Raw genomic sequence first — 12,677 nt, 5'->3', positions numbered from 1 at the left:
TAGTTAAGAAATTTTTTAATTACTAAAATCAGAAATGAAGTTAGGACATTACAACCAACCTTTTAGAAATGAAAAGGATAATCTAAAAAACACTATGGGGGCACCTGGGTGGCTAAATCAGTTAAGTGTCTAACTTTGGCTCAGATCATGATTTCAGTTTGTTGGTTCAAGCCCTGCATTGGGCTTTGTGCTGACAGCTCAGAGCCTGGAGCCTGCTTCAGATTCTGTGTCTCCCTCCCTCTCTGCTCCTCCCCACTGGTACTCTATCTCTCAAAAATAAATAAATGTTAAAAATTTTTTAAAACACTATTAACAACTGTACACCAACAAATTGGATAACCAAGATGAAATCAACAAATTCCTAGAAACAAAACACTGTATCTGATTCAAGAAAAAATAGAAAACCTGAAAAGATCTATAAGCAAAGAGAATGAATTAAATAATTTTGAATGAATTAAAATTTTTTCCGCAGAGAAAAGCTCAGGACCAGATGTCTCCACTGGTGCAAATATTTAAACAATTAATATCCATCCTTCTCACAGTTGTCAAAGAGGAGGAAAAAAAAAAACCACTTTGGAACTACTTCAACTGATAGCAAAGCCAAAGACACTACTACAGAGCAATCAATATCCATTATGAATATATAACGTAAAAATCTTCATCAAAATACTAGCAAACCAAAATGAGCAACATATTAAAAGGATTATACACCATGATCAAGTGGGATTTATGTCAGGCATGCAAGAGTGGTTCAACATATGAAAACCAATAAATGTAATACACCAATTTAAGAGAACAAAGGGAAAAAGTCACAACTGTCTGATAAAGGGTATTTGTGGAGCACCCACAGCTAATATCATACTCAACAGCTGAAGATTGAAAGCTTTCTCCCTAAGATGAGGAACAAGACAAGGATGCCTGCTGTAGCCTTCTATTCAACATGATATTGGGAGCTCCAGACAGAGACATAAGTACAAGAAATAAAACACACCCACACTGGAAAGGAAAAAGCAAAAACTTAACTATATTCATAGACAATAGAAAATCTTAAAAATCCACAAAAATATATTAGACCTAATAAACAAATTCAGCAAAGTTATATGGTGTAAGATAAATACACAAAAATTGTATATGGGTCACCTGGCTGGCTAAGTCAGTAGAGCATGCAACTCTTGATCTCAGGGTTGTGAGTTTGAGTCCCATGTTGGGTGTAGAAATTACTTAAAAATAAGATCTTAAAAAAAAAGTTGTATATGCTAGCAATGAACAACCTGAAAAATAAAACAATTTAATTTACAAGAGCATCAAAAAGAACAAAATACATAAAAATTGTTTTAATGTTTGTTTATCCTGATAGAGTACGTGCTAGCCCAAGTGTAGAGAAGGGACAGAAAAAGAGGGAGAGAGAGAATCCCAAGCAGGTTCCATGCTTACAGCATAGAAGCCGATATGGGGCTTGATCTCACAAACCACGAGATCATGACTTGAGCCAAAATCAAGAGTCAAACACAACCGAATGAGCCACCCAGGCACCTCTGCTCTTTTCTTTTTAACAGACAATTTATTTTGGCAATTTTATATAGATGATGGAACAGAACACATTTGTAACACGTCCTGCTATTCACAGCATAAATCAGAATGGTCATTAAAGCAAACAAAAAAACCAGCTAATGTAAAAAAAGATGTATGGATATTAAGATTAAAAAACAAGCTTTTGAAAATCTTGAGACACAGGTGCTTAAACAGATCAACCGATTTCCTGAACTGTACACAAACGTACAAGGAGAAGAATTTGGGGGGTGCCTGGGTGGCTCAGTCAGTTAAGCATCCGACTTCAGCTCAGGTCATGATCTCACAGTTCGTGGGTTCAAGCCCCACGTCGGGCTCTGTACTGACAGCTAGCTCAGAGCCTGGAGCCTGTCTTCAGATTCTGTGACTCCCTCTCTCTGACCCTCTCCTGCTCACGCTGTCTCTATCTCTCTCTCAAAAGTAAATAAAACATTAAAAAAAAAAAGAATTTTCAAGAATATGGCTAGACCTCATGTTAATACTGTTCAGGAGATTCACGAACTGGGTTCAAAAGAGCTTCTTGATTCCTGGCTTGGTAAGGTTCCTGAGGGGCATCTTACCGTGAGAGTATATGGCCTAGAACTCCCATTAATAGAAAAAGAAGATCAAATGCCATTACTAAAATCCAAAGTATTTAATCTTTCATTTTTCCCTCAACATAAATCTAGTTTTACGCTGATTTATGAAACTCTTAAACTTGTGAGCATTTGAATAAAACCATGTTTATACCTGCACTCGATTTTTCCACAGTACGACACTTAAGAATGAATACTCACCTTGAAAATTCCTGGGAATTTGACTCACCCTTTACCAATGCCCTCCTTCACATTCTTATAGCATTATCACCAAACCACCACACACATAAAAGAGAGAAAATTTAAAATAACAAAACTGACAAATATGAATATGTTAAGTCTTTAGGAAGTTATGTGGTTTCATAATTTTCTTACAATTCTTGAGTTTTAAAGATCTCCAGAAACTTTTTTTAAATAAAAGTTTTATTGGAGAAAAATAGAACCACCACGTACACAGGGAAAAGAGCACAAAAATTTTTTAACTGATACAGAACAACTGAAAGTCACAATTATCCAATGTCTTTTGCAATTATTTTTCAATTTCTTAAACAGCTCCCCTCAACTTTTTTTTAATAGTCTTGTCAATTTTTCAGTTGAAACAGCATCAAGTTTTCAAACAATTAAGAGCCTCAGGGAAGGGACCAGCTTTCAAGATAACAAAAGTGACACCAAGAGTCTCCTCCTAACAGGGACCAATTCTACCTAGAAATTCCTTAAGAGTAACTAGGGAGTCTTGTGGAGTAGTCTGTGTATCTCAGAGACCACCAGGGATGAGTCAGAACACTAACGAAGATGGTCCAGTGTGGAGAGAGGACAAACAAAATAACTGCATTTCCTTGTCAGATGAGTTCATGCAAGGAAACCAGGGAGAAGCTGAGAAAATATAGGCAATGGCTGCTCAAAAATAATTAGGAAGGCATTCTAAATACCACATACTGTTAACAGTGTGCAAGTTGATGCAATTAGAGAAACAGGCAACTTTTTAAAATAATAGCTGGTCACAGGTCTTGAGAACTCAAGAAAACAATCAATAGTAGACACAAGTGCCAAACATCTCCTCGGTTGATGGTTAGGACCTAGGTATTCCTAATGGCTCCAAATAGTCAAGGAAATCTGTTGCCAAAAGCATCAAAGCAATTCTCATTTTTAAAAATTTTCTCCTCCTCCAAGATCAATTCTCTTCAAGGAAAAACAAACAAGCAAAAAAAAAAAAAATCCACAAAAACAAAAAACCAGCTGATGCTACAGAGAAGGCTTTTACTCACATTACCAATTTGAATAACAATACTTTTGCTATTTTCTATGTATGAACAATCCTAGGACATTCTACTGAAAAGTAGGTGTCCAGTGGCTGGCTATGAGAACTCTTCAAGAAATTTTGAAAGGACTAAGATGAACATAATACAGATTCTTGAATTCCCGACTAGGAGGTATATGGGGAAAATAAAGGAGGACCTTCATATCTAGGTCTTTAGGAACTCAGAAGAAGGATGAAAGGTTTATTTAGCAACAAAAAGGAGTTGGGGTGCTTCCCAAAAAAACTTTGGTAGAGAAAATAGGAATGCTAAATCCTAGGAAGCCTGTAACAATCTAACAATTGGTCCAAGTTAAAGATAAAACTGTCCAAACATTAAAGTCTAAAAGAAGTTGAAAACTAGTTGATGAATTTTTGCTTCTGTAAAAATTTACAAAACACATGGGTTTTGGTCTCTTTTGCAATGTTCATATTGTATTCATTTTTTAATACGAAGAGTTGAATTTTTTTTCTCTCCTACCACAATCATCCAGTACAGCTCATGAGCAATTTTCGATTTCAGTTCTTTTTATAAGTACCTGTTAATCAGAACAGTAAACTCAGGGCTAAGCCATATACACAACTCCAATAGTCATAGATGGAACACCTTAGGATGTGTATATACAAGAGATTTTTTAAGCAACTGTCCCTCTAACTTGAAAACTTATTTCCAAATAATTTTTTTTAAAACATCCCCTTCAGTGTAACAGAACATTACTTAGTAAAATATCAATAGCTATAACAACTTATTTTTCTTTTCAAGGGAAATCACAAAACATGTGAACAACCAAGTCCAGGGTGGTTTTTCTATTTGATAAATACATCCAGAACTCTGTACAGTAAATAAAGTTTGCATGCAGTTTAAGTATCTTTAAATGACATTTTAAGCAAATAAACCTTTTGCTTCATAATTAATGGTGTATAAGAACCCCCCCTCTTTTTTTAATAGCCTTAGGGACCTCTTCCCCAGTTCCAAAGAGGAATCATGAAGACCAGGTACTTTCTTAAGAATTTTCTGCACATCATACTAAATAACATGCAAAGAGTTCAACAACATTCTTCTTAAAGGTTAAGTATTAACTCTTTAAATGGGCATGTTAACCACTAAAAAAGTCGACTCAACTATTTCCATTACACTGCTTCATTTGGTCATTGGTAGTATAAAAGAAGTCAAATAATATAGGATCAACATGTTAGTTTATCCACTGCTAATGTATATGATACCAAATACTCAGAGGCCAATGTTTATGCAATATAATTGTATTGGTTTGGATTTTCTTTATCTCTTTCCATGTAATCCCGATCAATTAAGGATTCTATTCTCTTCTTAAGATCAGCAGGCTGTAAAAGAAGGCAAATTTTCAGTGCAAACTGCATCATCATTGGCTCAAGCCCACGTACCAACACCCCACTAAAAAAATAGTTTTGGCTAGTTTAGTCTCCTTACTTTTTTAAAGAGAAAAAAATATAAGGAAAATAAAACCAGATTAAGAAATGTTTTATATATATATATATGCTATCATGTCTTACCATATCATTGTATGATACTGTTACCTATTTTAAAGATATCTTAAAAAAATTTTTTTAATGTTAATTTTTTATTTTTTGATAAAGAGATAGAACGTGAGCAGGGGAGGGGCAGAGAGAGAGAGAGACAGGGAAACAGAGAATCTGAAACAGGCTCCCGGCTCTGAGCTGTCGGCACAGAACCCAACGTGGGACTCAAACTCACTAACTGTGAGATCATGACCTGAACTGAAGTCAGACGCTTAACTGGCTGAGCCACCTAGGAGCCCCAAATGAAGTCTTTTAAGAACCAGTTATTCCCAGGGAACCTGGGTGGCTCACTTGGTTAAGTGTCCTACTCTCACGGTTCGTGAGTTCAAGCCCTGTGTCAGGCTCCACATTGTCAGCACAGTACTGGGATTCTCTCTCTCTCCTTCTTCCTCTGCCCCTCCCCTGCTCACATTCTCTCTAAATAAATAAAAAAAAAAAAAAAAAAAAGAACCAGCTATTCTCTGCAAAACTACAAAAGACCATCTTATCATAGCTTCACATGTGGAATATACTATAGTTTAGAAAAACAATGCTTTTTAGTTTTGCCAAGAGAGTTTAAAAAGATTAAGTAGGCCCTAAATTTAGGCAAAAAATAGTTCTCAAAGTCAGGTTGTATTTTTATAAATTAAGATAAAAAATGTACTGCAGAAAACACTATTTTAAAAAATACTACAACAAATGGTCTGATAAGTGAATTATCATTTAATAATTCAGGTCTCTGTATTTCAGGTTTAAGATTTACCTGCTACCTACCATAAACAATTTGGATATTTGAACCCTACTTGTGGTTGAAAAATTGAGAAAGCTTATAACTTGTTCTCACGTTTGCATTCTTAGCTCTTGGATGACAAAACTTCACTGTCTTTTGTATCTAGCCTAAAAAAAAGAATACAATCGGGGCGCCTGGGTAGCTCAGTTGGTTAAGCAACCAACTTCGGTTCAGGTCATGATCTCGCAGTCCATGAGTTCATGCCCTGTGTTGGGTTCTGTGCTAACAGCTCAGTCTGGAGTTTGCTTTCGATTCTGTGTCTCCCTCTCTTTCTGCCCCTCCCCCACTTGAACACTCTTATCTCTCTCAAAAATAAATAAAACATTAAAAAAAAAGTTTAAAAGGGGCGTCTGGGTGGCTCAATCGGTTAAGTGTTCAACTTTGGCTCAGGTCATGATCTCACGGTTCGTGGGTTCAAGCCCTGCATTGGGTTCTGTGCTAACAGCTCGGAGCTTGGAGCCTGTTTCAGATTCTGTGTCTCCTCTCTCTGCCCCTCCCCCACTCATGCTCAGTCTCTTTCTGTCTCAAAAATAAATAAAACAAACAAAAAAAGTTCTTAATTAAAAAAATTAAAAGTTTAAAAGAAAGAATATAATCTTGCTAATAGTTTTTTTTTCAGATTGCATAAAATGACCACTTGACTTGAGAAGGCTAAGGAGGGAAAATGGTCTGTTGGGGCAGCCAAAAACCAATATTTTTATAGAAATCCTTTAACTGCCATAGCACCAGTGATCTCTTTGGCTGGAGGTGAAATGGTTGTAAAACAGAGCATAAGGGTAAGAGTGTGGTAATGAGAAGGCAGTATTAGATTTGGAGAAGAGAGAAAGCCTGATTATTAGCATAAATAGCTAATGAGCACTCATAATATGCCAGGCCCAATGCTAAGTTTTGTACATATATCCTATCTCATTTAAGCCTTACAATAAACCTCCAAGTATTATTATTATCACCATTTTACAAAACAAGGTGAAATCATTTACCTAAGCCCAAAACTCTCAAGAGCCAAGAGTTTAACCAAACTCGGTATATACTTTCAGGTATATGAAAAAACAAAGGGTTTTTTTGTGGGGGGAATCATATATATATACGAGGAAAAATTAATCTATGTTTTTATGATTCGTGTCTACACCTGAGTGGCTCAGTTGGTTAAGGATCTGACTCGTGGTTTAGGCTGAGGTCATGATCTCAGTTTGTGAGTTGAGCCTCACGTTGGGCTCCACACTGACAGTGTGGAGTCTGCTTGGGATTCTCTCTCCCTCTCTCAAAATAAATAAACTTAAAAAAAGATTTGTCTGAAAATCTAATGTGTTCTCTTTTCTATATAACAAGTTCAATATAAAAACACAGAAGTACCTACCTTTACGGGAAATTTTAATTGGTTGTACACTTCTGAAACAAGAAGATTGTGGCTAAGCGTCTTTCTCATCTTCATGATTCGAACAATTGCAGCATCAATTTGGTACTGTCTGTCCTGAAATACTCTTTCTGTAGTGCTTGCTTGTTCTTCAACCTAACAACAAAATTTTCAATCTTAGGAATTACACCTGAAGCGAAATCTGATTACTAACACAAACTGAACACTTTAGGGCCATGACACACTGTTAATTAATGATTTAAATATACTGAATTATTTACAGAAACCTTATAAACATAGACAATGACAGAAAAAACCTACAAACAACTCCTTTCTGTCTTAATTATATTGTCCTGTACCAGTGAAGCAATGCTAATATTAGTTAATAAAAAATACTATTTATAGTTGCCTTTTTAGAAGTAGAGATGGAGAATTTATCATTTTCTTTTACTTTGTCCCCAGAATCTTCTAAATGTGTCACAATGGGTTATGGACCAGATTTCTGTATGACATTAGCTTTTCCATAACAGTGACGGACTCTGATCTCTGACTTAAGGTATGGTACTAACTAGAGTCAAACTTTTTAAAAATTAATTTTTATTTTACAATACATAAATCAGAAATGCAGTGTTAGTTATTACATTTGTTCAAAACCACCAGAAATTTAGGTGTTTAGGAGTCAGTTTATTAATGCTAAAGCAAAGGTGTTCATCTTTAGGACTGAAGTTAAAAGTATAGTTTGGGCTTTTTGCAGCCCATTTCTTTCTGATACAGCATAAATGTTTTAAAAGGACACAGTAATTGTCTAAGTGAATATGACACCTTTGATGTGAATGTGTAGAAGACAGGAACTTGTCTGAGACACTGCCCTCTGTCCCACATTAAAACTTTTCCTCATGTACTGCATTAAAAAACCTCTGGAACTGAAACCAAATGGTGTCAGGAAATGCTGCAGTTATTTGTTTCCGCAATAAAAGGCTCTTACAAATTCAAATGGCAAAAACAAAAACTTCACTGTTAATCAAAGAAATACTAAGTAAATCATTCAGTTTTCACCCAGCAAATTGGCAAAGATTTAAAAAATAAAACCTAATCTTTAGTGATGGTGAAGGCACCATTAAGACAGGTATCCTTGTTGCTAGACAGAGTATAAATTGGTCCAGTCTTTCTAGAACACAGTATGACATCAGTTTTAAGATTCTTAAACTGTTCATACTCTTTAATCCAAAAGATGTGCCTCCATGAATTATCCTAAAGGATGTCTCAGAGAGATTAAGGTACAAAGATATTTCTGGCAGTTTTATTTACAGTACTAAGAAATTAGGAATTTAATCCCCCAGCAGGCACTGGTTGAATAAATCATAATAGCCATGTAAAAGAGCACTGTGCGGCCATCTGCCATTTTATGAAGATATTTAATGGCACAGAAAATTCTTAAGATTTAATGTTAAGCAAACAAAGCAAAATATAAAACTATCTTGAGTATCAGGCCCAGTTGTGTGCACTTCTCCCCTACCCCAAGAAACTATAAGATCAAATACTGAAATATAGTGAGCTAGATATAAGCACGGAAAATGTTAGTGGTAATAGTACACGTATGAAATCTTCTTTATACATTTTTATTATGAACACATATAATTCCAGTACATCAGGACAAGGAGAATGCAAAAGAGATACCGTTTCTTTCATCTGGATTTGATTGATCTTTATCCTAAAAAGTTTGTGTTTGAAATCATCATTACAAATGAATTTGTCACCATCTTCAATATCTTTGCCCTTTGGATTTTTTGCCAAAACTCTAGCTTTGCCACAGGCCAATGACTGCAGTGTTCGCCTTAATTCTCCATCCTCTGAAGAAGAAATAGTGGATTATTTGTTACTAATTCATCAACATAAACAGCTATATTCGCCTCAATCTAGCTTCTACCCCATCCCTCTATTAAAACTGTTTCCTATTTTCCCCAAGGTCATTAATGACTTCCTCTTTGTCCTATCCAATGGCTCTTTTTCTCTAAAGGTTTCAGTTATTCCATGTAAGTACCAAATCTTCAGAAATGACATCTCACTTCCTTCTAGTTCCACATTGAAAACACACCTCCACGTGGCTGTTTAACTGTCATCAACTCCAATATGTCTAAAATTTTATTCATAATCTTCCCCATAAAACTGTGTCCTCTTTCCAATTGTTAGTCCTGTAATTACCAATCCACTCTGGAGAAACTCTGAAATCCTAACTGTTCCTTCCCCTTTATCCTTCATGTACCCAGTAGTTGCTTCCTTAGAGATGCCTCTTCTCCATTCTCATTGGTTTCATTCTAATCAAAGGCCCTTACTGCTTTGAATTACCATTAGTTTCCTGGACTGGCATCTCTTCATCCTCCAAGCTGCCCTAATTGTCTACTGATTCCAGGTAAGTTGTCCAAATAAGCCACTTCCATGACATCTCATACTTGAGACCCTACAATGCAGGTTTCATCTGCTAGCTTTGCAAGGCTCTCCATGATCAGGCTCTATTCATCTTACCTATCCTTGTATCTCACTATTTGATGCTGCAGTTAAATTCTTCAGGACTCCTGCCCACTGTGTTCATTACTACTGCCAAGCCTTTTCTCACACTATCTCCCATGGTAGCATATGCCACCTCCTTAACTAAAACTAAAACTTGAAGCATATATCACCTCCTTCCTGAAGGATTTCCCAATTACGCCAGCCCACTTCTTGCTTCACTGAACTCCTAACACCACAGCACCACAGTCAGCACCACAGATTGGTACTTATTGATTGTGAAATTATTACAAATGTCATTTCCCCCTTTCCACATGATTATGACTGCTAAGAGGGATAATTCCTTTGTATCCCCCCAGAGCTCTTAACCTAGTGGAATGAACTGGAATGAACATGGGAGATACTGAATAATGTTTGCTAACTGATTGATTCAACACAAACCTATTCCAGTAGCCTGCTTGATCTCTTCTAAACTGAACTCCTCTCCCTCATTAAACATTAGCAGCACCAGGGTTTGAAAGAGAGAGACCTGGAGTTCTTTTTTACCCTGTTGGAGAAACAGCAGTGGTTAGCCATCACTTTAAAAAAAAACATGAAAATTAATCAAATAATCAATAATCTTTAACAGGAAAAGCATTTTTCCAGTGGATTTAGAAACATGAATTAACATTACCCAGAAAAGTCAGTACATTCAGTGTAGGGTTTGGGTGTGAACCTAGCTAAAATAGGAAGGATTGGGTGACCTTTCTATGAATCTTTTTTTAAAAAGTCTTATAATTAAAACAAACAGAACAACAAAGTAATGGAATTTAAGAACTTGGCCTTACTGCCCAGGTGGCTCAGTCAGTTAAGAGTCTGACTTCAGTCTAGGTCATGATCTCACCATTCCCGAGCTTAAGCCCTGTGTCAGGCTCTGTGCTGACTGCTCAGAGCCTGGAGCCTGTTTCAGATTCTGTTTCCCTCTCTCTCTTTCTTTGCCCTTCCCTCACTTGCCCTCTGTCTGTATCTCTCAAAAATAAACAAACATTAATAACTTGGCCTTACTATTTCACTACAGATTATTTTTCACAAGCAGCAAGAAATCACTATTTCAAATGCATTTTCAACTTGTTGGATTCAAATTAGTCATGAAAAGCTGCAGGGATTTTTTGAAATTAGATATGGGAACTGTTCTCCTTTACACTCACTTTATTCTCTAGCTCCCAGCAACAAGAAGTTTCATGTGAAGAAGTGGAACTGGGAATCCTGCATCCACAGGTGGGGAATGGATGGCAGGAAAAGGGCTATTGTTTGTGGTTTTGCAGTGGGGCCAATTCAACCATGAAGACCACATTCTTAATAGTATACACAAAGGTGTGATTAAGGAGTCCTTGTTATATATTTAGGATAAACTTGTAAAATAACTTAAATCTTCAAGTTAAAAGGAATGACCTCATGGTGTGCATAGTATAATGTATAGAGAAGTTAAATCACTATGTTGTACACCTGAAACTAATGTAACATTGTGTGTCAACTATACTCAAATAAAAAAAATTAAAAAAAAAAGGATGACCTCAACATCAAAAATGAAGATGAAAACTAAGTTATGGGAACATCTACTTACCTCTTTAAATTCTGCCTTTAGCACACAGTGTCCTAGGGTTGACTGCCACTGAAGTTTCCTGCCGCTATGTTTGCCTAGATAAAATGTCTTGAAAATCTCCTGAAGTTTTACCATCTACAGTAAATAAAATACAGCTTTATTTAAGCTCTGTATCCAGTATCACTTTCACCATTCTTTCTATTCACCTCATGTGTAATAATTTCTGGAAGCTTTTAGTATCAGTTTTTATACCCAGCAGGCCCACTGATCACTTTGATGTAAGGTAATGATCTCCCAACTACCAAATCTAATAGCAATCATCAGTCTTTATACTCTTTGATCTCTCTGCAACATTTAAACATCCCCTCTTTTGCAACATTCACCTCCAGTGGCTTTGTTCCTCTATACCATGCTGCTTCCTTTACCTCATGATTGCTTCTCTGTTGGTTTCCTGCACGGGTTCCTCTTCCCACCACCTGCCAGATGTGAACCTTTTCCAAAGTTCTGTTCTTGGCCCTTTTCTTCCTATTTCTACATTTTCTTCCTCTTAATGAGGGAGATCTCTACCCCCTTGGCTTCCATGATCATCTCCATGAAGGATTCTCAATATCTATCTCTAGCTTTAACCCCCTTTCTAAGCTTCAGTCCTGAGTTAAGACATTTCCCACAAGAATTAGGATGGATTTACTCAAGCCCATGGACTCAGCAATCCAACCCCTGGGTGATATACGGGCAATAATTTTTGAGAGCTGGGCAAAATGATGGGTGCAATCTGGGAAACTAAAAAAGAGTCAGGGAAATTTGCTCTGAACCCAGAAACTTGACATCATTAACTATGCTCTAATGATAGAAGTACAAGAATAATATAAACAAAAGAGCAAAATATTAAAACAGTTGGCATTTCATGTTGGTGTGCTTACTGGCACAAACTTTTAAGAAGCATTTTTCTTGGGGCACCTGGGTGGCTCAGTCGGTTAAGCATCCGACTTCGGCTCAGGTCAGATCCATGGTTCGTGGGTTTGAGGCCCGCATCAGGCTCTGTGCTGACAGCTCAGAGCCTGGAGCCTGTTTCGGATTCTGTGTCTCCTTTTCTCTCTGCCCCTCTCCCACTCATGCTGTCTCAAAAATAAATAAACTATAAAAAATTTTTTTAAAGTATTTTTTTAAATTTTCTTTTCAACTGATTGAGGAGGGTTTTTTTTAAAATATAATTTATTGTCAAATTGGTTTCCATACAACACCCAGTGCTCATACAACAAGTGCCCTCCTCAATGCCCATCACCCACTTTGCCCTCTTCCCCACCTCCCCAAAAACCCTCAGTTTGTTCTTTGTATTTTAAGAGTCTCTTATGGTTTGCTTCCATCCCTCTCTGTTTGTAACTTTTTTTTCCCCTTCCCCTCCTCCATGGTCTTCTGTTAAGTTTCTCAAGATCCACGTATAAGTGAAAACATATGGTATCTGTCTTTCTCTG

General features: G+C 36.6%; 1 protein-coding gene across 3 annotated transcripts in view; it reads right to left on the bottom strand.

The window, feature by feature from the left end:
* Positions 1–3,845: 3,845 nt before the first annotated feature.
* CUL4B (cullin 4B) overlaps positions 3,846–12,677 on the bottom strand; it is a 37,782-nt gene continuing 28,950 nt past the window's right edge. For all 3 annotated transcript variants that reach the window (XM_039221460.1, XM_039221461.1, XM_039221462.1), the window contains 5 exons: positions 11,227–11,340; positions 10,065–10,170; positions 8,796–8,968; positions 7,122–7,274; positions 3,846–4,779 (listed from right to left, as the gene is read on the bottom strand). In XM_039221460.1, coding sequence (XP_039077391.1) covers positions 4,684–4,779; positions 7,122–7,274; positions 8,796–8,968; positions 10,065–10,170; positions 11,227–11,340 — 642 coding nt within the window. In that variant the 3' untranslated portion in view covers positions 3,846–4,683. The remainder of the gene's footprint in view (positions 4,780–7,121; positions 7,275–8,795; positions 8,969–10,064; positions 10,171–11,226; positions 11,341–12,677) is intronic.

This window comes from Hyaena hyaena, unplaced genomic scaffold, assembly GCF_003009895.1.
Source record: "Hyaena hyaena isolate Hyena2069 unplaced genomic scaffold, ASM300989v1 scaffold_986, whole genome shotgun sequence".
Lineage (NCBI taxonomy): Eukaryota > Metazoa > Chordata > Mammalia > Carnivora > Hyaenidae > Hyaena > Hyaena hyaena.
This window is presented reverse-complemented; position numbering and strand designations above follow the sequence as displayed.